Source organism: Oncorhynchus nerka, linkage group LG11 (assembly GCF_034236695.1).
Source record: "Oncorhynchus nerka isolate Pitt River linkage group LG11, Oner_Uvic_2.0, whole genome shotgun sequence".
Lineage (NCBI taxonomy): Eukaryota > Metazoa > Chordata > Actinopteri > Salmoniformes > Salmonidae > Oncorhynchus > Oncorhynchus nerka.
Genome location: NC_088406.1, coordinates 34,862,697 through 34,890,288, shown reverse-complemented (window position 1 = coordinate 34,890,288; position 27,592 = coordinate 34,862,697). Strand labels below are relative to the sequence as shown.

General features: G+C 44.0%; 1 protein-coding gene across 1 annotated transcript in view; it reads right to left on the bottom strand.

Annotated features, from left to right (window-relative positions):
- nxn (nucleoredoxin) overlaps nucleotides 1-27,592 on the bottom strand; it is a 91,024-nt gene that overhangs the window by 24,035 nt on the left and 39,397 nt on the right. Inside the window, exon 2 of the mRNA XM_029672494.2 lies at nucleotides 5,050-5,167. Within this exon, the coding sequence (XP_029528354.1) occupies nucleotides 5,050-5,167 (118 nt within the window). The remainder of the gene's footprint in view (nucleotides 1-5,049; nucleotides 5,168-27,592) is intronic.

Here is a 27,592-nt window from a genome sequence, read left to right as displayed (position 1 = left end):
CTTCCCTCTATAGGCCTTCATTAGACAGGGCTGTAAAGGTTCCTTTATGTGTGCTTCCCTCTATAGGCCTTCATTAGACAGGGCTGTAAAGGTTCCTTTATGTGGGCTTCCCTCTATAGGCCTTCATTAGACAGGGCTGTAAATGTTCCTTTATGTGGGCTTCCCTCTATAGGCCTTCATTAGACAGGGCTGTAAAGGTTCCTTTATGTGGGCTTCCCTCTATAGGCCTTCATTAGACAGGGCTGTAAAGGTTCCTTTATGTGCGCTTCCCTCTATAGGCCTTCATTAGACAGGGCTGTAAAGGTTCCTTTATGTGTGCTTCCCTCTATAGGCCTTCATTAGACAGGGCTGTAAAGGTTCCTTTATGTGGGCTTCCCTCTATAGGCCTTCATTAGACAGGGCTGTAAATGTTCCTTTATGTGGGCTTCCCTCTATAGGCCTTCATTAGACAGGGCTGTAAAGGTTCCTTTATGTGGGCTTCCCTCTATAGGCCTTCATTAGACAGGGCTGTAAAGGTTCCTTTATGTGCGCTTACCTCTATAGGCCTTCATTAGACAGGGCTGTAAAGGTTCCTTTATGTGGGCTTCCCTCTATAGGCCTTCATTAGACAGGGCTGTAAAGGTTCCTTTATGTGGGCTTCCCTCTATAGGCCTTCATTAGACAGGGCTGTAAAGGTTCCTTTATGTGGGCTTCCCTCTATAGGCCTTCATTAGACAGGGCTGTAAAGGTTCCTTTATGTGCGCTTCCCTCTATAGGCCTTCATTAGACAGGGCTGTAAAGGTTCCTTTATGTGCGCTTCCCTCTATAGGCCTTCATTAGACAGGGCTGTAAAGGTTCCTTTATGTGGGCTTCCCTCTATAGGCCTTCATTAGACAGGGCTGTAAATGTTCCTTTATGTGGGCTTCCCTCTATAGGCCTTCATTAGACAGGGCTGTAAAGGTTCCTTTATGTGGGCTTCCCTCTATAGGCCTTCATTAGACAGGGCTGACACATCCCCACTGCCTCTGTAGCCTTTTATTGTTGTCCCCATTCACACTGTAAAAGTGCACTCCTTCCTGGTGCTGCAGGCAACTTCTCCTCCACTCTGCCACTCAAGACAGCTAGGCCCTTTCACAATGCTGAAAGAGGGTTCTGAATTCTCAACCACCCCCCCCAGCCCACCTCAAACTCTTACTACCCCGCCTGTAACCCCAGTCTTCCTTCCTCACTACAACACAAACACACCCCTTTTCTGCTTCCGCTACCCTCTAACAACTCTGAAAGAGGAGGGGATGGATGAATCTCTTCTTTACCACATCTAGTTGGTGTTAATGAATCATGGGAATGATAGAGTGTGCAGTCTACTGTGGGCTGGGATGGAGACTGGGATTCATTAAGCAGACAGACAGAGGATCTGTCATACAGTTCAGCTCGTGAAATCCATTCCCCTGCACCACGTGTTCTACTGCCACCATGCCTACTCTCTCCACTCTCCCTCACAATTCAATTCAAGTGCTTTATTGGCATGGGAAGCATATGTTAAATTTGCCAAAGCAAGTGAAGTAGATAATAAACAAAAGTGAAATAAACAAAAATGTACAGTAAACATTACACTCACAGAAGTTCCAAAAGAATAAAGACATTTCAAATGTCATATTACATCTACAGTGGGGCAAAAAAGTATTTAGTCAGCCACCAATTGTGCAAGTTCTCCCACTTAAAAAGATGAGAGAAGGCTGTAATTTTCATCATAGGTACACTTCAACTATAACAGACAAAATGATGACAGACATTGTAGGATTTTTTATGAATTTATTTGCAAATTATGGTGGAAAATAAGTATTTGGTCACCTACAAACAAGCAAGATTTCTGGCTCTCACAGACCTGTAACTTCTTCTTTAAGAGGCTCCTCTGTCCTCCACTCGTTACCTGTATTAATGGCACCTGTTTGAACTTGTTATCAGTATAAAAGACACCTGTCCACAACCTGCCAAGACCAAAGAGCTGTCAAAGGACACCAGAAACAAAATTGTAGACCTGCACCAGGCTGGGAAGACTGAATCTGCAATATGTAAGCAGCTTGGTTTGAAGAAATCAACTGTGGGAGCAATTATTAGGAAATAGAAGACATACAAGACCACTGATAATCTCCCTCGATCTGGGGCTCCACGCAAGATCTCACCCCGTGGGGTCAAAATGATCACAAGAACGGTGAGCAAAAATCCCAGAACCACACGGGGGGACCTAGTGAATGACCCGCAGAGAGCTGGGACCAAAGTAACAAAGCCTACCATCAGTAACACACTACGCCGCCAGGGACTCAAATCCTGCAGTGCCAGACGTGTCCCCCTGCTTAAGCCAGTACATGTCCAGGCCCATCTGAAGTTTACTAGAGAACATTTGGATGATCCAGAAGAAGATTGGGAGAATGTCATATGGTCAGATGAAACCAAAATATAACTTTTTGGTAAAAACTCAACTCGTCGTGTTTGGAGGACAAAGAAGGCTGAGTTGCATCCAAAGAACACCATACCTACTGTGAAGCATGGGGTAGAAACATCATGCTTTGGGGCTGTTTTTCTGCAAAGGGACCAGGACGACTGATCCGTGTAAAGGAAAGAATGAATGGGGCCATGTATCGTGAGATTTTGAGTGAAAACCTCCTTCCATCAGCAAGGGCATTGAAGATGAAACGTGGCTGGGTCTTTCAGCATGACAATGATCCCAAACACACCGCCCGGGCATGAAGGAGTGGCTTCGTAAGAAGAATTTCAAGGTCCTGGAGTGACCTAGCCAGTCTCCAGATCTCAACCCCATAGAAAATCTTTGGAGGGAGTTGAGAGTCCGTGTTGCCCAGCAACAGCCCCAAAACATCACTGCTCTAGAGGAGATCTGCATGGAGGAATGGGCCAAAATACCAGCAACAGTGTGTGAAAACCTTGTGAAGACTTACAGAAAACGTTTGACCTCTGTCATTGCCAACAAAAGGTATATAACAATGTATTGAGAAACTTTTGTTATTGACCAAATACTTATTTTCCACCATAATTTGCAAATAAATTCGTAAAAAATCCTACAATGTGATTTTCTGGATTTTTTTTCTCATTTTGTCTGTCATAGTTGAAGTGTACCTATGATGAAAATTATAGGCCTCATCTTTTTAAGTGGGAGAACTTGCACAATTGGTGGCTGACTAAATACTTTTTTCCCCCACTGTATATACTGTGTTGTAATGATGTGCAAATAGTTAAAGTACAAAAGGAAAATAAATAAAACATAAATATGGGTTGTATTTACAATGGTGTTTGTTCTCCACTGGTTTCCCTTTTCTTTTCAGGTCACAAATTCACAAATCTTGCTGCTGTGATTGCACACTGTGGTATTTCACCCAGTAGATATGGGAGTTTATCAAAATTGGGTTTGCTTTCAAATTCTTTGTGGAAAAGCATTCCAGTTTGCTCAGTTTTTTTGTTAATTACTTGACACATTGGAAGTAATTAACTTTTTGTTTTCTCATGATTTGGTTGGGTCTAATTGTGTTGCTGTCCTGGGGCTCTGTGGGTTCTGTTTGTGAACAGAGCCTGAGGACCAGCTTGCTTTGGGGGGCTCTTCTCCAGGTTTCTCTCTCTGTAGGTGATGGTTTTGTTATGGAAGGTTTGGGAATCGCTTCCTTTTAGGTGGTTGTAGAATTTAACGTCTCTTTTCTGGATTTTGATCATTAGCGGTTATCGGACTAATTCTGCTCTGCATGCATTATTTGGTGTTTTACGTTGTACATTGAGGATATTTTTTCAAAATTCTGCATGTAGTCTCAATTTGGTGTTTGTCCCATTTTGTGAATTCTGGGTTGGCAGGCAGATCCCAGACCTAACAACTATAAACGGCAATGGGTTTTATAACTGATCTGAGTATTTTTTGAAAGATCCTTTTTTATGGTCCTTCTTGCCTTGTCTCTCAGCTCGTTCACAGCTTGGTGGAAGTTACCTGTGGCGCTGATGTTTAGGCCGAGGTATGTATTGTTTTGTGTGTCATCTTGGGCAACGGTGTCTAGATGGAATTTATATTTGGACCTTTTTTGGAACACTGACTAGTGGGCCTTTCTCATGTTGTGGTCGTGCTGCTGCTCCAGTTTCAACTCTTCTGCCTTATTATTCGACCATACTGGTCATTTATGAACATTTGAACATCTTGGCCATGTTCTGTTATAATCTCCACCCGGCACAGCCAAAAGAGGACTGGCCACCCCACATATGCTCTCTCTAATTCTCTCTTTCTTTCTCTCTCTCGGAGAACCTGAGCCCTAGGACCATGCCCCAGGACTACCTGACATGATGACTCCTTGCTGTCCCCAGTCTACCTGACCGTGCTGCTGCTCCAGTTTCAACTGTTCTGCCTTATTATTATTCGACCATGCTGGTCATTTATGAACATTTGAACATCTTGGCCATGTTCTGTTATAATCTCCACCCGGCACAGCCAGAAGAGGACTGGCCACCCCACATAGCCTGGTTCCTCTCTAGGTTTCTTCCTAGGTTTTGGCCTTTCTAGGGAGTTTTTCCTAGCCACCGTGCTTCTACACCTGCATTGCTTGCTGTTTGGGGTTTTAGGCTGGGTTTCTGTACAGCACTTTGAGATATCAGCTGATGTACGAAGGGCTATATAAATACATTTGATTTGATCTGTGCAATTAGGGCTCTAAAGAGCTGGATGTCAAAGTATTGTGATTTTTTTTGGCCATGAGAGGACATCCTCTCATGTACCAGAAAGGAATGCAAGTCTGCTCTTGCGAACAGGCGGTCTCCCACTTAAAAGCTGGGAAATTATAGGTCTGCAGATGTGGGAATAAGAAAGGGCACTTTATAATATTCATGCAATACCAGAACAGGACACAAATGGAGAAATATGGCCAGCTCTCCAACTGGTGAAGGATGTGGCACAGAAACTTCGCAATATGAAATTCTGACGAGGCATTTTTCATGTAATAAACTGTATGCTTGTTTGCGCGTGTGTGTGTCTGTGTTCCGGCGCAGTCCCCATTTTTGAGGCTCAGTCTGACTGAGGAGATGTACCTTTGGGGTCATCTCTCACCACCAGTAGTCCGTTCCGACACACCACCTTCCCTGTGGCTGCTTCCACAAACACCAGCGAGGGAATACTGGTCACCTTGTACTTGTTCCACAGCTTCATCTGGACAGACAGAGAGGACAGAGGAGAGAAATACGCAGTTAGAATAAGACACCTATGCTCTGGTTAATCGTCCGAACAACAGGAAGAGAAAAATCTAACAAATAAAAAGAAAAGTAATTGAATGTCGTACATCTTTACTATAGTTGTTTTCCATCTAGTTTATAAGATCTGTTGATAAATCATTATTTATCAGACATCAATTGATATCCATATGTTTATAGGACAACAGCCATTTTCACTATAATTACACCAAAAGTGCAGAAGTACCAGTATCTATTACAGAGGCAAGCCGTTTCTCTGAAGTATAAAGGGACTACAAAATGAGCCAGGTTGAATAAAACAGCAGCAGAGACGCAGCCTGCGGTAAATTAGATGAAGGCTAGAATCACACTAACTAGCTAACTTTAAAGTAACTGGCATTCACAAGGAGCGTTTCGCCCCTGCTGTGATGTCATGAATCAAATCAAATCTTATTGATCACATACACATGGTTAGCAGATGTTAACGCAAGTGTAGTGAAATGCTTGTGCTTCTAGTTCTGACAGTGCAGCAATATCTAACAAGTAATCTAACAATTCAACAACAACTACTTAACACACACAATCTTAAGTAAAGGGATGGAATAAGAATATGTACATATAAATATATGGATGAGTGATGAGCGAGCAGCATAGGCAAGATGGTATAGAATATAGTATATACATATGAGATGAGTAATGAAAGATATGTAAACATTATTAAAGTGGCATTATTAAAGTTACTGATCCATTTATTAAAGTGGCCGATGATTTTGAGTCTGAATGTAGGCAGTCTGATGGCCTTAGAAGCTGTTTTTCAGTCTCTCGGTCCCAGCTTTGATATACAGTGGGGAGAACAAGTATTTGATAACCTGCAAAATCGGCAGTGTTTCCTACTTACAAAGCATGTAGAGGTCTGTAATTTTTTATCATAGGTACACTTCAACTGTGAGAGACGGAATCTAAAACAAAAATCCAGAAAATGACATTGTATGATTTTTAAGTAAATTATTTGACATAAGTATTTGATACATCAGAAAAGCAGAACTTAATATTTGGTACAGAAACCTTTGTTTGCAATTACAGAGATCATACGTTTCCTGTAGTTCATGACCAGGTTTGCACATACTGCAGCAGGGATTTTGGCCCACTCCTCCATACAGACTGTCGCTGGGCAATACGGACTTTCAGCTCCCTCCAAAGATTTTCTACTGGGTTCAGGTCTGGAGACTGGCTAGGCCACTCCAGGACTTTGAGATGCTTCTTACGGAGCCACTCCTTAGTTGCCCTGGTTGTGTGTTTCGGGTCGTTGTCATGCTGGAAGACCCAGCCACGACCCATCTTCAATGCTCTTACTGAGGGAAGGAGGTTGTTGGCCAAGATCTCGCGATACATGGCCCCATCCATCCTCCCCTCAATACGGTGCAGTCGTCCAATCCCTTTTGCAGAAAAGCATCCCCAAAGAATGATGTTTCCACCTCCATGCTTCACGGTTGGGATGGTTTTCTTGGGGTTGTACTCCTCCTTCTTCTTCCTCCAAACACAGAGGGTGGAGTTTAGACCAAAAAACTATATTTTTGTCTCATCAGACCACATGACCTTCTCCCATTCCTCCTCTGGATCATCCAGATGGTCATTGGCAAACTTCAGATGGGCCTGGACATGCGCTGGCTTGAGCAGGGGGACCTTGCGTGCACTGCAGGATTTTAATCCATGACGGCGTAGTTACTAATGGTTTTCTTTGAGACTGTGGTCCCAGCTCTCTTCAGGTCATTGACCAGGTCCTGCCATGTAGTTCTGGGCTGATCCCTCAGATTCCTCATGATCATTGATGCCCCACGAGGTGAGATCTTGCATGGAGCCCCAGACCAAGGGTGATTGACCATCATCTTGAACTTCTTCCATTTTCTAATAATTGCGCCAACAGTTGTTGCCTTCTCACCAAGCTGCTTGCCTATTGTCCTGTAGCCCATCCCAGCCTTGTGCAGGTCTACAATTTTATCCCTGATGTCCATACACAGCTCTCTAGTCTTGGCCATTGTGGAGAGGTTGGAGTCTGTTTGATTGAGTTTGTGGACAGGTGTCTTTTATACAGGCAACGAGTTCAAACAGGTGCAGTTAATACAGGTAATGAGTGGAGAACAGGCGGGCTTCTTAAAGAAAAACTAACAGGTCTGTGAGAGCCGGAATTCTTATTGGTTGGTAGGTGATCAAATACTTATGTCATGCAATAAAATGTAAATTAATTACTTAAAAATCATACAATGAGATTTTCTGGATTTTTGTTTAAGATTCCGTCTCTCACAGTTGAAGTGTACCGATGATAAAAATTACAGACCTCTACATGCTTTGTAAGTAGGAAAACCTGCAGAATCGGCAGTGTATCAAATACTTGTTCTCCCCACTGTACCTGTACTGACCTCACCTTCTGGATGGTAGCGGGGTGAGCAGACAGTGGCTCGGGTGGTTGTTGTCCTTGATTAACTTTTTGGCCTTCCAGTGACATCGGATTCTGTATGTGTCCTGGAGGGCAGGTAGTTTACCCTTGGTGATGCGTTGTGCAGACCGCACCACTCTCTGGAGAGCCTTACAGTTGTGGGCGGTGCAGTTGCCGTACCAGGCAGTGATACAGCCCGACAGGATGCTCTCAATTGTGCATCTGTAAAAGTTTGTGAGGGTTTTAGGTGACAAGTCAAATTTCTTCAGTCTCCTGAGGTTGAAGAGGCGCTATTGTGCCGCCTTCACCACACTGTCTGTGTGGGTGGACAATTTCAGTTTGTCTGTGATGTGTACGCCAAGGAACTTAAAACATTCCACCTTCTCCACTGCTGTCCAGTCGATGTGGATAGGGGGTGCTCCCTCTGCTGTTTCACGAAGTGCATGATCATCTCCTTTGTTTTGTTGACGTTGAGTGAGGTTTTTTCCTGAAACCACACTCCGAGTGCCCCTGAGTGACCTCCTTGTAAGCGGTCTCGTCGTTGTTGATATTAAAGCCCACTTCTGTTGTGTCATCTGAAAACTTGCTGCCTGAGTTGGAGGTGTGCATGGCTGCGCAGTAATGGGTGAACAGGGAGTACAGGAGGGGGCTGAGCACGCACCCTTGTGGGGCCCCAGTGTTGAGGATCAGTGAAGTGGAGATGTTTCCCACCTTCACTAATAAGAGCAACACAACGTAAAAAGAGCAGAAAAATCCACACTTGATAAAAACCTTTTGTCACCAACTCTGCACTATACCCCATAGAAATACAAATCACTTAATGTAGCCTTTCTTCGAGTGAGGAAAAAACTGTAAATTATTCTGTCTATTCAATAAAGTATGTGAAGCAAGCATACCTCCACAGGAATTAACATTAATTATACTGGACAAAAATATAAACACAGCATGCAACAATTTCAGATTTTACTGAGTTACAGTTCATATAAGGAAATCAGTCAATTGAAATTAATTAAATTAGTCCCTAATCTATGGATTTCCCCTTGGGAATACAGATATATAACAGCTGGTGCACGATATCTAAGGAGGTCTCGAGCTATTGCTCGCCTGAGGTAGAGTATCTCATGATAAACTGTAGACCACACTACCTACCTTGAGAGTTTTCATTTGTATTGTTCATAGCTGTTTACAAACCACCACAGTCAGAGGCTGGCACTAACACAGCACTGAATGAGCTATATTCCGCCATAAGAAAACGCCCACCCAGAGGTGGCGCTTCGGGGTCTTTAATGCAGGGAAACTTAAATCCGTTTGACCAAATTTCTATCAGCATGTTAAATATGCAACCAGAGTAAAAATAACTCTGGACCACCTAAACTCCACACACAGAGACGCATACAAAGTTCTCCCTTCCTCATTCCTGCTTATAAGCAAAAATTTAAGCAGGAAGCACCAGTGACTAGATCAATAAAAAAAGTGCTCAGATGAAGCAGATGCTAAGCTACAGGACTGTTTTGCTCCACAGACTGGAATATGTTCCAGGATTCCTCCGATGCCATTGAGGAGTACACCACATCAGTCATTGGCTTCATCAAGAAGTGCATCGAGGACGTCGTCCCCACATTGACCGTACGTACATACCACAACCAGCAGCCCTGGATAACAGGCAACATCCGCACTGAGCTAAAGGCTAGAGCTGCCGCTTTCAAGGAGAGGGACTCTAACCCGGAAGCTCATAAGAAATCTTGCTATGCCCTCCGACGAACCATCAAACAGGAAAAGCGTCATTACAGGACTAAGATTGAATCGCACTACACCGGCTCTGATGCCAGCCGAGTGTGGCAGGGCTCGCAAACCATCAGACTACAAAGGGAAGCACAGCCGACAGCTGCCCAGTGACACGAGCCTACCAGACGAGATAAACTAATTCTATGCTAGCTTTGAGGCAAATAACACTGAACCACGCATGAGAGCATCAGCTGTTCCGGAAGACTGTGTGATCACGCTCTCCGCAGCCGTGTAAGACCTTTAAACAGGTCAACATTCACAAGGTCGCAGGGCTAGATTAATTACCAGGACGTGTACTGCGAGCATGCGCTGACCAACTGACAAGTGTCTTCAATTACATTTTCAACCTTTCCCTGTCCGAGTCTATAATACCAACATGTTTCAAGCAAACCACCGTAGCGCCTGTGCCCAAGAACACTAAGGTAACCTGCTTAAATGACTACCGACCCGTAGCACTCACATCTGTAACCATGAAGTCCTTCGATAGGCTGGTCATAGCTCACAACACCATTATAAACACCCAAAATCCCTGGACCCACTCCAATTTGCATACAGCCCCAACAGATCCACAGATGATGTAATCTCAATTACACTCCACACTGCCCTTTCCCACCTGGACAAAAGGAACACCTGTGAGATCGCTATTCATTGACTACAGCTCAGCATTCAACACCATAGTGCCCTCAAAGATCATCATTAAGCTAAGGACCCTGTGACTAAACACCTCCCTCTGCAACTGGACCCTGGACTTCCTGACAGGCTGCCCCCAGGTGATAAGGGTAGGTAACAACACATCTGCCATGCTGATCCTCAACATAGGGGCCCCTCAGGGGTGCGTGCCCAGTCTGCTCCTGTACTCCCTGTTCACTCATGACGGCAAGGCCAAGCATGACTCCAACACCATCATTAAGTTTGCCGATGACAACATTGGTAGGCCTGATCACCGACGAGACAGCTTATAGGGAGGTCAGAGCCCTGGCCATGTGGTGCCAGGACAACAACCTCTTCCTCAACGTGATCAAGACAAAAGGAGATGATTGTGGACTACAGGAAAAGGAGGACCGAGCACACCCTCATTCTCGTCGACGGGGCTGCAGTGGAGAAGGTTGAGAGCTTCAAGTTCCTTGGTGTTCACATCACCAACAAACTATTATGGTCAAAGCACACCAAGACAGTCGTGAAGATGGCATGGCAAAACCTATTTCCCCTCTGGAGACTGAAAAGATTTGGCATGGGTCCTTAGATCCTCAAAGGGTTCTACAGCTGCACCATCGAGAGCATCCTTACTGGTTGCATCACGGCCAGGTATGGCAACTGCTCGGCCTCCGACCGCAAGGCACTACAGAGGGTAGAGCGAACGGCCCAGTACATCACTGGGGCCAAGCTTCCTGCCATCCAGGACCTCTATACCAGGCGGTGTCAGAGGAAGGCCCTAAAATGTTCAAAGACTCCAGCCACCCTAGTCATAGACTGTTCTCTCCGCTACCGCACGGCAAACGGTACCGGGGCACCATGTCTTGGTCCAAGAGACTTCTAAATAACTTCTACACCCAAGCCATAAGACTCCTGAACAACTAATAAAATGGCTACCCAGATTATTTGCATTGCCCCCCCCCCTCTTTTACACCGCTGCTATTCTCGGTTGTTATCATCTAGGCATAGTCACTCGAATAACTCTACCTACATGTACATATTACCTCAACTAACCGGTGCCCCCGCATATTGACTCTGTACCGGTACCCCCCTGTATATAGTCTTGCTATTGTTATTTTACTGCTGATCTTTAATTACTTGTTTATTTCTTATTCTTATCCGTATTTTTTAACTGCATTGTTGGTTAGGGGCTCGTAAGTAAGCATTTCACTGTAAGGTTGTATTCACCGCATGTGACTAATACTATTTGATATATGCATCTGACGGTCACAGATACAAAAAAGTAGTGGTGTGGGTCAGAAAACCAGTCAGTATATGGTATGACCACCATTCGCTCATGCACCGAGACATCTCCTTCGCATATAATTGATCAGGCTGTGTGAAGTTGCTGAATATGGTTGTTTAATCAGCTTCTTGATATGCCACATCTGTCAGGTGGATGGATTATTTGGCAAAGGAGAAATGCTCACAACCAGGGATGTAAACTAATTTGTGTAAAACATTTTAGAGAAATACGTTTTTTGTGCATATGGAAAATGTCCGGGATCTTTTATTTCAGCTCATGAAACATGGGGCCAACACTTTACATGTTGTGTTTATATTATTGTTCAGTATATAAGGACTGTTGTGACTGTATATTGTGACTTGATATGAATATAAAACATACCGCATAAAATTGGAAACAGACTCTTTATGACCGCAAATGCGTGTTTGAAACTGGGACTATTTATAGGTGTATATGTTCGGTGTAGTCCGCCGACAGAGAGCGCATCAAGAAACTCACACAGTGGAAACTCACTTTCCATATCAGAGGGAAGAAGATGGGCGTTGCTTGAAATGACTAGCTCCTGAAGAATAGCCCTGAGAGTCAGAGGTCAATTTCCTGAGAGTTGTCTGAGAAGCATAAAAATATTGATGTTTGAAAGTCTGATAGCAAGTCTGAGCCAGAATTGTACCAGTGACCTTGAGATAGCCAAGCCAATACACCAAGGACTGCACCAGTCCAGACAATTTGGTTTAGGCACATAGTACCATATAATGATTTTAGCACTGTGGTCTCTCTAGTCATTTCAGTGAAAGGGAGAGAGATATAGGAGTGAGGCCTGTCTGCAGTCTGTCTCAGTGGGGGAAGCCTCCAGTTGGGTTCAATTACAGTTCTGCTCCAGTCCAGGCCTGGCTGATGAAAAACTTTTCTTTCGAATAAAAACAATGACTTCACTTCGGGAACCAAGTTAGCGTTCTGATGTGCAGACGGATTCAGGGAGGCTCAGGCTGCTCAGAGAGATTGGCGTTTTACAGGGTATGGGTTCCCTCGACAGGGACTGTACAGGGAGGGACCTCCTCTCTACTGTGGAACTGGAAGAGGAGTGTTCAACCCCCACCAGGAGTGTTCAACCCCCACTATGAGCAGGCATCGTCCCTCCATACTGTAGTACCCCTCATGTCAGGGCCTCCCACAATCAGAAGTTCCACCACAGGTTGCATGGTGCATTCTCTCTCTCTTGGTCCTATGGAAACTCCATCTGCCCCAGCCACATTGATGAGGTTAGGGGCCAGGGCATTAACTGAGACCGTCTCAGGTTAACCAACATGTCCCGCGTCACATCTGTGAAACTCACACAGTGGACGGTGTACACACAATCTGCCTGGACCGGACGGTTATAACCTAATAGTTTATCAACATTTAAGCTAAAACGTTCTGATATATTGCATCAGCAACATTGCGTAAAAAATGATGCTAGTGGTTTGGGATCTATTGCATCCTACAACGGTCCCAGACTAAGTTTGGAATATTTATTTCAAATGTTGTACTATAGGGGATAGTAAATCGACATAGGCTAGTGCTTTTGCTGTTCGTTAGGTCTACTCATCTTGTTGGCTGACGAAAAGTAAATGTGGACAGTTCTTCCAATATCTTCAATATGCACCTCAGAATTGGATAAGGACGCGCGCAGTTGTGCCCCCGATGTGTCGGTCTTCACTTGTAGCCTGTGACAAAGACCCGATCACGTGATGGAGAGCCATGCGAGTTGGAGGTGCTTCGGAGCAGGCAGCACTGAGGGAGAAGAGTACAACCCAGCACTCTGGGCCAAGGGCACAACGGCCACTGGCCGCAGAAGGAGTTTTTAGGGTGCATTACGGCCACACAAAGGAGAAGCCCTGGGAAATGTTAGGTATTAGCAAGTGCTTATCAAATTATGAATGAGAGACTGATGAAGTGGGTACAGCCTACACAAAAAAAACTAAGCAGAGCTCATGCCGTTCAAACAAGTTTAAAAAAAAATCATCATTAGTCATATCATGCAACCTTACAATCAAAATATGGCCCAACGTTAATAGAACAACTAAATGAATACCTCTAAATGAATATAGGAGCACCTAATTTTTCAGTCTACACGGAGTAGTGCGCACTCCCTCAAATCGTTTGGAGAAAATATCCATTCCATTTTAAATCAGCTTTGTTCAATTGTATTCTTCATACTATAAAATAATGCCACAGAATTCTAAGCAAATCTTGTCTGTAAAATGAACTAGTATATCCCACAGCCATTTGGCATAGCCATATCAGGACAACTCAGAGTATGCTATTCTGTTCTTCTGAAATAGACTACAATTTTTTCATATTATGTTTCTTTAGACCTATCTAAAATGAATGGATTTATTGCATCAGTGGCTTGTGTGGAAGCCAGGAGATACTAAATGTGTTTATGTTAATTAACAGTCAGTTACCGTGAGACCGACAGTTATTTGCTTGACAATATTTTGTGACCTCCACAGCCCTAGGGACATAACTTTGAAGTCACAACAAAATATATGCAAAACTCTTCAAATAGACAAATCATATTTAGCTAAAAATGCTATAAGGCCAATGGATGACGGGCTATACAGGTAGTCTGTATTTACAAATCATTAGGCCTATTTGCATGTTTCAAATACTGTACCGTTATCAACTAAACATACTAGGAGATGTTTGCCATAATATATCATAGTAGGGCCCTTTTGGTCAGTATGAGTTCATGAGTTTATATACAGCTTGTCTAAAATATACATAATTCTTCTATGATGTGTACAGTAAGTGTACAATGTCAATGTGCATACATATATGTCTATCTATTAGTGTGTGTACCAATGCCGAACCTCTCTCAACCCCACCCTGCTCTAGTCTGAGCCTGGTGCATAGAGAGCACTGCTGAAAGAGAGATTGTTTCTGAGAGGCAGAGAGACCTCGGAGCCGATTCAGCCTCGATCCTTTCACTACTGCTAATTTACTGTATGATCCGGAATTTTGTCTGCCTGGCGGTTTGGCTGCAGTTCAGGGCACCACAGGACACTAAATCACGTCAGCTGTAGATCTGTAGATTCGCCTGGAGGCTAGGCTGTGTGTGACAGCCATCGGGCTGTTATCATGATTTCAGGGCAGATGATGGGCCTGGTAATTATGACAGTTACATCACCTACATTCATTCATTGATGGCAGCTACATACATTTCACCACCTTGAGACATGGTGATTCATACTGGAAGAGGAACAGTCATTATGGAACAGTCATTCATTTATACTTATGTCACTGTTTAGAGGCAAAACAAGATGCCTTGCTGTGCTTGTTCTCATGGTGATTCTTCCTCAGGCTGGCTAAATTAAACACCAAAAGGAGAACCTCTTTTCTATACAGTGGGAGGTTTTTGCAGTCTTGAAAACAAAAGCAGATGTTCCCAAGAGGGACAGCATTTTTTGGAGTGGTATGTTAGAAAATGTTGAAAACAATAGCAACATTTGTTCAGAATCTCTAGAGGTTCTGCCTTGAACACAGTGACAGACTGTACTTCTTTTTACTCCTTCTCTCCTCGGTTTGCCTTTAGGGACTAAAAACAGAGGAATGTGATGCCATAGTGGTCCCAATATTAGCTTCCCAAATGTAGCCACTCCCTCTAGTACCTTACTCCGTTCAGAGAGTCAATGTTTGAAGCCATCTGTTCAGAGTTGGGTGTATTATAAGCTGCAGAGAAAATAAACAAATCAAATTTCATTTGTCACATGCGCCGAATACAGCAGGTGTTGTATGAAATGCTAACTTACAAGCCCTTAACCAACAATGATGCAGTTTTAAGAGTTAAGAAAATATTTTCTAAATAAACTAAAGTAATAAAAAAAAATAGAACATAACTGGTGACAGAACTGGTGACCCCGTGAGCCACAAACACTCATAAATCAGTGTCCAAACTGAACTTATTCCCCAGTCAGGGCTCATCTCGAACCTACTTCACATGGTTTGTGTCCCAAATGGCACCTTACTCCCTTTAGAGTGCACTACTTTTGACCACAGCCCATATGGCTCTGGTCAAAAGTAGTGCACTATATAGAGGATAGGGTGCAATTTGGGATGCATACATGGTTGTCTCCAAACCAGATCTCTGTGGTTTGTCTGGATTTCATTTGTCTCTTGAAGGAATGATTTAATCAAAGTATTGAATATCCATTGTGCTGTACGTTTTAATCATCTACTGTAGGAAAGTTTGTGCAAGACCCAAAGAAATAAGAACATGGTAGAAAACGTAGATACAGCTGAAGATGAGAGGAATCATATAAAACTTCTCGGAAACAATCATATAATTTTATCAGCATAAATCTTAGCCAGTCTAGAGACCCTAGCATTAGTCCACATGTGTCTGCTACACATCTGCCTTCCTCCTGCATGTTTTTAGGTGGGCAACCCTTTTCATTACCCAGACCAACACACTAGACTAGATCAAATGTGCCAATAACCCCCAGCCAACCCCCCAGAGACCCGGAAATCCATACTAACAATCCATTTAGGACACACACTCTCCCTCCCCCTCCCCTAATAGGATCACCCATGGCTGCGGTTCCACTTATGGAGGCTGAGGAGGGAGCAGTAGATCTGCCTGTATGGACATAGCAGAGCCAGACGGCCAGGCCTGTAGCTTAATGCAATGCTCTGTATAACGCTCACATCGGAGATGTTCAGCACGAGGTGAAAAGGTCATCATAATGATCAAGCTCCGACTGCCCGTCAAAAACGGATCTTGTTAAATCCACTGATGAGTCTTGTGAATGCACTAAGTAACGTCACACTGTCTGTATGTCATTCTGAGAAGGGAATTCTCACAGTTGTCCATCTTGTCCACATACAATACTGTATCTATGTTTGGTGTCATGGATGGTAATCGTTTTCATGCTTCTTTGTACTGCTGCACGTTTGTAGGAACACTTGGCGTTTAAAGGGGTGGGGGTAGTTAACAGAGCTCCTACTGGTGTTCCCAAAGCTCTCACAGACACATCTGCTTCACTTGTGACCCGCTCCCTCCCATCTGAACCCCTACTGCCATTTCTTCCCCCGACCCCTCCTCCTCTCCATTCCCCCGACCCCTATGGTCTTCCTAGCCCCATGCAGCCTTGTGGAGGGAGGCTGGGCTGAGAGAGAGTGGTGCTGGGCTGAAAGGAGAAGCCCTGCTGAGAGAGCTGGAGTGGAAGAAATTCCTCCAGTCATCATCCCTATTCACCTCTCATTGTTCCTGCCCTGACTCCACACAGATCTACTTTCACTGGCCCAGGCGGCCAGACCTGAGGCGCTTGCCAAACGCTCACATTGCAGCCCCATTTTAGCAAACACGGCACTTACAAAGGGATTTCAATAGCGTACAAAGGAGTCCATGTGCTCCATCCTGCTGAATACTAACAGGAATAAAGTTCTTTATCTCTCGATAGAATACTTAAGAATAACATGGATGGGCATTTTAAAAAACACACCCTACAAAGGAAGGAGGGAGTCGGAGTAGCTATTTCTAGAATCAAAGCCTTGGCCTTTCACAGAGTACTGTAGGCTATACCTACAGGACAATTTACCATCTGATAGTAGCTAGCTAGTTTGTGTTTTAACTTATTTATCATGGTCTAGAGGGCATTCCTGTACTTTATCTAGTCTTGCATTCTGGGAAGAAGACTCTCTAGACTCATGTCTCTTCCACTAATGAACAACCAGAATCCTAAATTAGGCTGTATTCCCTTAATCCCATTAGCTATGTCTCTTTACTTTAACAACACGCTCCTGAATTAACTCACTTCCCCATTCTTTTCAAAAGGAATTTTTTGCCATGTGCATTCTGTTAGATTGGTATGTAGGTTTGAGAGTTCTATAAAAAACAATAATGTGTTCCACATTTATCAGAGCATGGCAGGCCAGACAGGCAGGGTAAACCAGTCATGTCTCTCATTTTGTTTTGTTTTTATAGTTTCAACTAAGACATGTCTCCATGGGGGGCAAGAACAAGATTGTTTTCCAACACTGCTGAGGAATCCACACTGACCCGTTTAATATCCACGATGGCAACGACACCAGTAGTCAGATGATCAGTCACTCCGTCAATAAAACCTTCATTGGTGGTATTTGAAGTAAAGCTAGCCTGTTAGACAGCAGTCTCAGGACCTGAGAGATATAGTAGTCTCTTTGTTCTATTTTTTCTTAACTGACTTGCCTTGTTAAATAAAGGTAAATCTAGTAGTCTCTCATGTGGCCTTTCAACAGGTTGATAGATAGAGGATGTCTGTCTGTCCGTCCAGCCCACTCCATACCAAAGCGTTCGTCTTTTATTGGGTATTTCTATAGAGCCTGCCTGCAGGCAGCCTGAGCCCTGGCCATGAAGGTTTAGTGGGAAGGACCAGGAGAGGAGGTAGTAGAACTGAGCTGCGTCCCAAATGGCACCCTATTCCTTATATAGTGCACTACTTTTGGCCAGGATCTGTAGGGAATGGGGTGTCATTTGGGGCACAACCATGGGCTGTTTTGTAAAGGACAATACTATAACTTACAGATTTTTATGTATCTCACAAAGCGACAGCATAAAAGAAGATTCTCCAAGTTGACAGCTAGACAGCAGAGAATCTGTAGAGTTTGGTCATCAACGATGGGAAATTTATCCCATCCCACAATTGGATCCCAACTTGATCTAATTTACATTGATGTAGTGTTCCACCGTCTGCAGCTTATTCATTCTACATGGAGCTTTCAGCCTTTGGCTCTCGGGGAATGGAGTAGAATCTGGTAAAATATGAGGCATATTGGATAGAAGCCCTGTGTTCTAGTGCTTAGATAGGCAGGGGTGAGGGATGGAAGGAGGGAGCAGGCGACGTGGAACAGAACAGATTAATCCGGTCTCTTCAAACCCTCCCCAGCCAGATCCACTGATTAACATTGCAGGCCTCGCTCTCTCTTTTCCACTGAGTTCATTACAAAAAAAAAAAAATTAGGTCCCTGAACCACAGTACAGTATAATATTTTCTGTTATGATGGATAAACACTCCTGAAGTAATGCACATTAGTCCCCCTCCTTTTCAGGGCAGCATGTGATTGCGTTATCATATTTATCTCTTACAATATTCATTGGCCCGACCAACAATTTTGCCGTTGTGGACCTCCTTGCACACACACACCCACGGGCTAAATTGCTTCCGTGTGTTGCCATGGCAACCCCCCAGTCACATTGTGGGCTGTTAGTTAATAATTCAGTGATAATTCAGTGATAAATTAACGGTTTTGTGAGGAAAACAGGTGCCAGAATGTCAGAGAGCTTAGGGGGAATAGCTGGATGGAAAGGGAGAGAGAGTGAGTGACAGAGGAGAGAGACTGTAAGAGGGGTGTTTCTTCCTCTCCTCTTGTGTTGACAAAAAGATGCTGTCTGAATGCAGGCTCTTAATCCAAACTCGGACTCTGTATGGCTGGGCACCACCGTAAAAGTTTTTATTTAGTGAAGAATGCAGCGTAAAAGGGGGATTGTAAAGGAGTAGAAATACAGTACTCAATAGTTATCTGCAGCATTGTCTTCCACAAGCGTGGGTTGCCCCGGAGGCCTACATACTGGAGGGTCAAAGGTCAAAGGCAGGGGGTGCAATCTTTACTCCTGCTGGTGTTTAGAACTGTGTAAAAGCCAAAATACCTCTCACCCTAGACCTGCATACCCCATGAGTCAATTATTAAACCAGTGTAGACCACAAATGTAGAAAGTTCACCGCTTGCAATTCTGTGGAAGATTTACTTCAACAATGTTCACAAGATGCACTGCAAACTATGGCCGGGACGATACCAGTATTGTGATACTCGTTAGTATTGTGGCAAGAAAACAAAACATGAAGTGGATTTAACTTCTTCAGGAAAACAGCCCTAATGCTGGAAACAAACACCATTATGTATTTTTTTACCAAGCTAACGCACACAATATTTTACATACAGCAGGTTTTTAAAAGGGCCAAAGTGTTTGGTCTGCTTCGTGTTTTATTTTATGCCATGGAACAAATACCACGGTACTGGTATTGTCACAGCCCTACTGCAAACTGACCACTTTAGTGTGGACCAGTATAAAAGCTCTGGTGGTGAGTTTAAGCTTTTAGAGAGGATTTTCCTCCTGTCATCCTGCCTCTCATCAAGTCAAGGCCTGCTGGGCCTCTCAGATAGAGAGAGAGTGAGATGTTCTGGCTCTGCACCAAACGGCCCTACTCTGGTCTGGCCAATGGGCACGGCCGCCAGTCTGTTAGAGATTGGCATCACCATGGCCCGCCTGCCTCACCCACTGGGAGAGAGAGAACTGCCCTCAGGGCACATTTTTCCTGGTTGTCCCTGGCGCCTGCCAGAGGTAATTCATATCACACTCTCTCATGCAAAAAATGTAATCTAATACATTATGGAGTGGTTCCTGGTACGGGGCCGGCTAGACAGTGCAGCCTCAGCATCCTCCTCAACTCAAAACACACAGAAACACCACATTTCCTGAAAACACATGCCCACACACACACCTTGTTAAGACCACATTAAGCCTTTGCTGGCACCTGCTAAGCCTCCATGATGATCCAAATAGAAAACATTAGTGAGCAATACAATAACATAGCCTACTATAATACACGCGAAGAAACCACTAAGAATAACCCTATAAAATCCTCCTATGCTTTTACATGGTTTTAGTGAATTAACCTTTAGCTGTGATTCATTGAAGTACATAAATAAAGTGAGACAAGAGTTCTATGTTTAGGCTGGATTGGAGGCTTCGGTCAACTGGCTTCTTTGAGTACCACAGGGAGGGGGGAGGGGTGCATTTACACAGCTCCTTCCCTATTTTGACCCCTGGTTGACCTAACGTTTAACTCCCACTCCTCCTCCTATTCCCTGGAAGAGACAGATGTCCATCCCAAATAGCACCCTATTCCCTTTTTAGTGCACTACTTTTAACAATGGCCTTGGTCAAAAGTAGTGCAATATAAAGGGAATAGGGTGGCATTTGGGACAGTGAGACAGACTGGTTGTGCTCCTCCAGCTTCAGGTCCCATCGCAACACAGGGGATTCATTTTGATAACACTACAGCAGTTTTACATAGACAGACATTATCACAGTAGAACTTTCAGAACACAGTGGTTGTTTCTGAAAATGTATACTACCGTGCCCCAAGCACGCAAATTGGAGCACAGAAGGATCGGAGTATGAGTCCAAATCAAAGAATGCAAAACGGAGCAAGTAGGGCCCTTCTCGTCTGCATGCTCCGTTTGTACATATTTTGAAGCATGCATCGATGTAAGCTTCAAAGGAAAGTATGCAAAGAAATATGACGCAACCACGCCAAAAAATTGCACAAATTATCTAAATACATGCTGTGTTAGTTTTGGCATGGTTACCTGCCTACAATACCAACTGCAGTGTGCGTAGGTCGCAAGCTCACTAGTAAGTCAATAGAGTTAACTGGCCAGTTACTACTGTTAGCTAGCCATATAGCCACAAATCATGTTTAGCTAACAACGAAGAATTGACATCTACATTGGATAAAACTTGTTTTAGGTCATTTTTGATGTATAGCTAGCTGATAGTTATGAAGTAAAACGTTTGCATTGTGTATATCTTGTTTTGTCTCTATTGCAATTGTCCTGGCTAGAAGAAAGAAGGTTCAGTGAATGGTAAGTTAATAGGGCTAACTGGATAGACAAGAAGAATTGTTAGCTCGCTACCCACAAAGATTTTTACATCTACTGTACCTTTTGCCTATTTAACTAGCTAGCTGATAATTCTGAAGTAACACATGGCTGTGTGTATATCTTGTTGTCTCCATTGTTGCCATTGTCCTGGCTGGAAGAAGGCTCAGTGAAGGGGGAGATGCAGCGTGAGGTGATACAGTAGGGGGGAGTGCGAGTGCTTCTCAAATGATGTAATGTTTTATGCGTTCGCCACTCTAGTCCTCTCAAGAGAACGTCCTCGGATAATGTACTTGGAGCATGAGTGTGGAGCTCGGAGGTATGCATATTGAGAAACACCCACCATCTCCTTCAGAGGATTTCTGCTTCCTATACTTTGAGTTTACCGAAACAATAAGGATTGTTAGATCCATTGACATCATGCATCATGTTAGGTGATACATAACAGTTATTGTATGTATGTCTTATATAGGCCTACGTGTTGTAAGTGCTGGGCTTGGACAACTACTGCAATAAACCCAAACTAATCCTTACAAAAGAATAAAGCCTTTTCCGATGTCCTTGTAACACATTATTAGGCTCCTGAAAGAGCCTAGGCAATGTTATGAAATGATCCAATAAAGAAAAATGTGACTATATACACACTGTAACCTCCCAGGGAGATATATGGTGCATTTTAGTGAGAGTGTATTTTAGGTTTCATTGTGTTCTGAGGCCATTGAGTAGGGTTGTAAATCACAGTGACACTGGCCATGAGACTATACTGCATCATAAACTATAGACCAGTGGTAGCTAGCTCCCAGATAATTGGCTCCAACTCTACAAGACCACAGTCAACACACACACACACACACACACGTCATCTGGGCCTGACAGATGCCGGACTGCGATCCACAGCTTTATATGAGACCAATTTCTCACCTCTACTTCAATACTCCCACTTCACATTCACATTACAGAATGCATGTCATCATGAAATGGGATGGCCTTGAGAAAGGCCACTCGGCTGAAACGTCGACCAAAGTGCCCTGTCCACCTCTGAACATGAAATAAAAAGATCTAGCTCACCAGCATTTTTGCCTCCCAACCTTTAATTTTATACAGAAATGGAATGACATCAATTGTGCTGTCCTCTGGGGAGAGGAGTTGTAGCTCGTCCCGTTCCTTCATTACCTGGTACCAGATTGGGTTACATTGTGATACTTGATCTCCATTCATTAACCCATTTCCTCCTCTCCTCTTACGCTCATTAAAAGGCACATCTGTTTCGTGTTGCTGCACACAGGACTCTGGATTTTACGGCTGAGCTGTACATCTGGACACCCGCCTACACCCCCCTCCCCACAACCCCCACCTACACCCCCCACCAATAAACCCCCTCCTGCCCCGTGACAGCTTACAACCCCATTGTCACAGCAGCACCAATACACATCGAGAATCTCCTCTGCTACCCTGCCTGCCCTTTCTTCCGGCTTTGCTCTGACAATATGTTCTCAAATCAGAGCGGCCGGTCAGAGAGACGTAAAGGTGCAGCTTTCATTGGCGCTCCGGCTTAAAACCTACACAAACCACAAAATGGGGAATTTTTGCTCCAACTACTTGACCAAATTTTTGTTAAATAATTTGAAATGGCAATATATGGAATATGAACATATGAATCGCCCAGCAGCCCAGGAGATTTATGTGAGTCGGTTGTTAGCTCTGAAGTGTGGGTGTGACCAGGGTGTATGTGTACAGTACAAGAGTTAGTATGTCTGCTGGGTGTGAATGTCTGTACATGTCTGTGTGTGTATGTGTGAGAGTGAGCCAAATAGAGAGAGCAAGCCTGAGAGATTAGGAGAGATTGAGGGAGCGAGGTCGAGGGCGGTCTGCCCCACAGACAGCTGAGGAGCTGGTTCAGGGTCACATCCCCCAACTGAAGGGCTGACTGATTGACAGGGCGGCATCAAAAGGTCAGGATGTTAATACCCCAGCAGGAAAAACATGACCTCAAAGAAGACCCCTGGCCACTTACCTCCCCAAACCGTCATCCCCTCTGACCCAGCAGCCCCACCACGTCACATGAAAACTTTACAAGGAAAACCTTTTAAATAACCACTCAGCAATCTCCTTCAAAACCTTCCCATCCTGTACACGCCTCATCTTCCGAGGCCTCTTTCCAGACACACTTGCGCGCGCGCGCACACACAGGCAAGTACACACACAGATAAAGACAGCGAGTCAGAGGATAAAACACAGCTGAGAGAAGCAGCTAAATCGGCCGTCCTCAGCAGAGCGTTCCATGTGTAGAGGTAAAGTGAGCAGCCCTCCTCTTCAAGCTTCCCATGCATCAAAGAGTGAAAGGCACACAGTGAGTGGTGCTTTGTTCTCTGTTTGTAATTCAGCACCAGCATCCCAACAGCACAGATCTGAGGTCTCCCACAGACAGGGAGTGAGGTCACTAGCCCTCGGTAAACCCTGGCTTCTGTGATGTCTTCTTTCAGCAGTTTAGGAGTTTGCTAGACAAGATGATGTAATCCACACAGCCTAAAATTATATTTCTACCATCCAGTCTGTCGTTCGGTCTAATACCGCATGTAACTAACTGCATGGTTATTGGAGCCAATAGCAGTCAAATCTCATTGATACAGATCAATAGGCATGTATGATCCGTGTGGGAGAGGCTAGGTAGTTGAAACCAAGGAGAGCCTCTGGTAACCCATTGAATGACTGCTTTGGGCTAGATTTGACATCTACGCATAAGAGCGAAACTGCACATAAAACCTCAGAATTATTTTATTTTGACCCACTTTTTTTTGTCAAATTCCCTCAGTACAGTATTAAGACTGGTGGAGTAGAGTGGTGAACTGTGGAGTAAAGTTCTAAGCTGCCTCATGAGTCCTTACTGGCCTCATTCCCCTACAAATCACCATTTCTCTCAATCCACACACAGCAGCAGATCATTACACAGTTAAACCACAGAGACACTGTGCTGCTCTACTGAAACACCACCAGACTGTATAACTGTCAGGTAATAACGACTGTTAGAAATAGTCTAAAACACATGATTGAATTGGCTGTAATGAGCGGATTTTCCCCGTTTTAACCTGGCACGCAAACTAGTCACCTTTCGGCAACATTCGCCATTTTGAATCCAAAATAGGTGACCTATGTGATTTGTGTAGATCCGATGAGAAGTTTGTGGGGGGGCTATCCAAGGCTCAGCCACAATCCAAGGCTCAGCCAATCGTTCCCATAACAACAGAATGCAGCATGGACTGAAGAGGGAAGAGACAACTATTTCGCTAGTTACATCATCAGCGCGCACTCTAGAAAGACAGCGGGAGAGTGGAAAGGCAGTTTGTGCGTCCACTGAACGATAACGAAGAGCCACAGAGACGGGGGTGAGTGAGAAGGTGATGAAGCGTACTTCATGAGCTGAAAAACAACTGGCATTTGGAAAGTTTGAGGTGAGGGAGAAAGTGTGGTGGAACAAGTATTGTTAGCATTGTTAAGTATCTAGCTGCATCAAATTCTCCCTTAGCTAGCCAGATAAATGTTGAGCAACATTAGCCAATTTAACTTATCAAATAATTGAGTTTATGGTGTGAAAATTAGCTAGCTAATAAAGTCAGACAGCTAACGTTAGCTAGCTAATGTTACAACATCAGATGTGCTAACGTTAGCACCTAACCAATTCGCTATAGACTCCTTGCCGTTCCTCAAGTTATAACGCGTTAGTTGCTTACTGGACCCTGGCAATCTGTGAAATGTTAATTAGCTAATGAACTAACTACTAATCTGTGAATTGAATTTTTCTGTCTAAAGTATGTGGTTAATTTTCAGAATGAGAGAATTAGGTGAAAATGAGGCATTGCTTGTTAAACACGTTGATTCAGGGATTAAGTGTAGCTGGAGCTGGACCTGGTTTTAAGCTGGATGCCACCATAGAGTTGAAAAGGAACACCACACACATGGGCCACTTTTTCAGTCAGCTGATAAAAAGGGGTATGCCAGGTGTACTCTCTGCCTGAAAGAGATCAATTATGCCAACAAAGGTTATCATTTTCTGCTGGCACACTTGTAGAACAGATGTCCACAGGCAGAAAGTGTACAATGTAATAATGTGTAGCCCAAATATATTCCTTTTGTTGTGTTGAATTTGACAGTAACAGGTGTGAGTGAGGGGGCATTATTACATTTTTTACTCAGTGAACGTTCTTTTTGCACACATAAGGCTTGTGCACTTGATCAATGTCTACTATCGTGGCCACTATAATAGAGCAAAAATAGAATGCCTGTTTGTTTCATTCTATTTCTACTAAATATGTTTTTTTCCCAAGTGCAGTATTTAGATGTGTGTGGTCACAAGTGTTCTATTATAAAGGCTGTCATGGCTAACTGCAATATTAGTGTATTGTTTTTTTCTCAAGACTTGATTGTCATTTGCTGTAAAGTCTAGACTATAACATTGGATTGCTCTCTTTACATTTTTTAGCTCTGAGTTAGTGTCACATTAACCACTTTTTATTTTACACACAGAGACTGATCAGTATGTCTCCTCCATCACTGGCCTTTTAACCTGGGTTCAGAGAGACAGTACGTCTCCTCCATCACTGGCCTTTTAACCTGGGTTCAGAGAGACAGTACGTCTCCTCCATCACTGGCCTTTTAACCTGGGTTCAGAGAGACAGTACGTCTCCTCCATCACTGGCCTTTTAACCTGGGTTCAGAGAGACAGTACGTCTCTTCCATCCCTGGCCTTTTAACCTGGGTTCAGAGAGACAGTACGTCTCTTCCATCCCTGGCCTTTTAACCTGGGTTCAGAGAGACAGTACGTCTCCTCCATCACTGGCCTTTTAACCTGGGTTCAGAGAGACAGTACGTCTCCTCCATCACTGGCCTTTTAACCTGGGTTCAGAGAGACAGTACGTCTCTTCCATCACTGGCCTTTTAACCTGGGTTCAGAGAGACAGTACGTCTCCTCCATCACTGGCCTTTTAACCTGGGTTCAGAGAGACAGTACGTCTCTTCCATCACTGGCCTTTTAACCTGGGTTCAGAGAGACAGTACGTCTCCTCCATCACTGGCCTTTTAACCTGGGTTCAGAGAGACAGTACGTCTCCCCCACACTGGCCTTTTAACCTGGGTTCAGAGAGACAGTAAGTCTCTTCCATCACTGGCCTATTTAAAACATATCAAGCTGCACATGGGAGGAAGGGAAGAGTTGGTCTAGGCTAGGCGAGCTTCATAGTGATTTGTAATCAGGCCTAGCATTTACAGGAAAAGAGAAAACTCTTTCAAAGCCTGCCAATAATCGAGAAGGTAGAGAAAAACCATACTGTGACTCCATGGTCCAAAGAACCACAGTCCTTTTTCCCTCTCAAAAAGAAGAGAGGAGGAGTGATATGAGAGTTGGAACGAGGACTGTTGGGGGCTTAACTTTTCAAGTTTGTTTGCAGATGTTAATGAACTGACCACAGAGTTGTTTGCTGCAGTTTCCCTTTGCACTTTCATCGTCCTTCCATTAAGTTCGAACAGTGAAACACAAGCAAACAAACTCATAACCACACTAATTTTTTCACATCCTGTCCTGTAGTACCTTAGTGATCTGTGGAGCGAGAGAGCAGAACCTGGTTAGAGGGGTGGGGAAGTAGAGTCCTTTAGCAGTTGGACCTGCTCCAGAACTTCCTCCACTGTACTGCTACAGTAAACTAGCTTACAACTGGATCCAGCAGACAGAGAGAGAAGGGGCTGAGGGAGGAGAGTATGGGCAGGAAATAAACAGACCAAACTGACTGCCCTTACCTGACTGGCAGCTCAAATAGAATAGCCAACTGTTTGATTGTGACTGATTTGATGACAAGCAAGTTTTGCCACTATACAGAAATGTGTGGGAACTTAACTGCCCCAATAGGCTTTCCATCACATTTCTTAAGAACGATCCCATTTAGGCTAAGTTGAATATCCAATAAAAAAAGAGCAGAATGCATGATTGAACCATTGTGGGTTTAAACCCTGGCTGGTCAGAGAAGTCTGAGATAAAGGAGTCTCAGAGAGACAGAGACAGACGGAAAGAAAGGGAGGGAGAGAACCACACTGAGCACTCAGTTGAAGTAATACGTTAACATTAAACTTAAGACCCTGTTGCCAAGCGAGGAAGAAACTCCCAAATATGAGTCACCGGAAGACCACAAGCATAGCTCATAAAAACACATCAGCTAGGACAAAATTAAAACAGTATAAACCAATAGCAAGGGTCAAAGTTAAATGCCATAGCCTGCCAACTTTACGAGAAAGATGACAATTAGCTCACAATGTATAAAAATGTCATTTGCCGAATTGCCTCTGGTTTTAGCAAACGTCAGTATAAACCACCACTGAATGGCCCTGAGTAATGTTGTTTCAGATAAAACTAAATTCCCCAGAGCTATAGTGAGAGACAAAGAGAACACACATGTGCGAGGTGCAGCTCTACTCTGGCTGCATCTGTGGCAGGCTGGAATGTGATGAGGGTTTACTGGGTTTATAAATAACTGTCAGGAAAAGGGAGACACAAAAGGCAGTGCTGTTCTGAATCTGCAGGA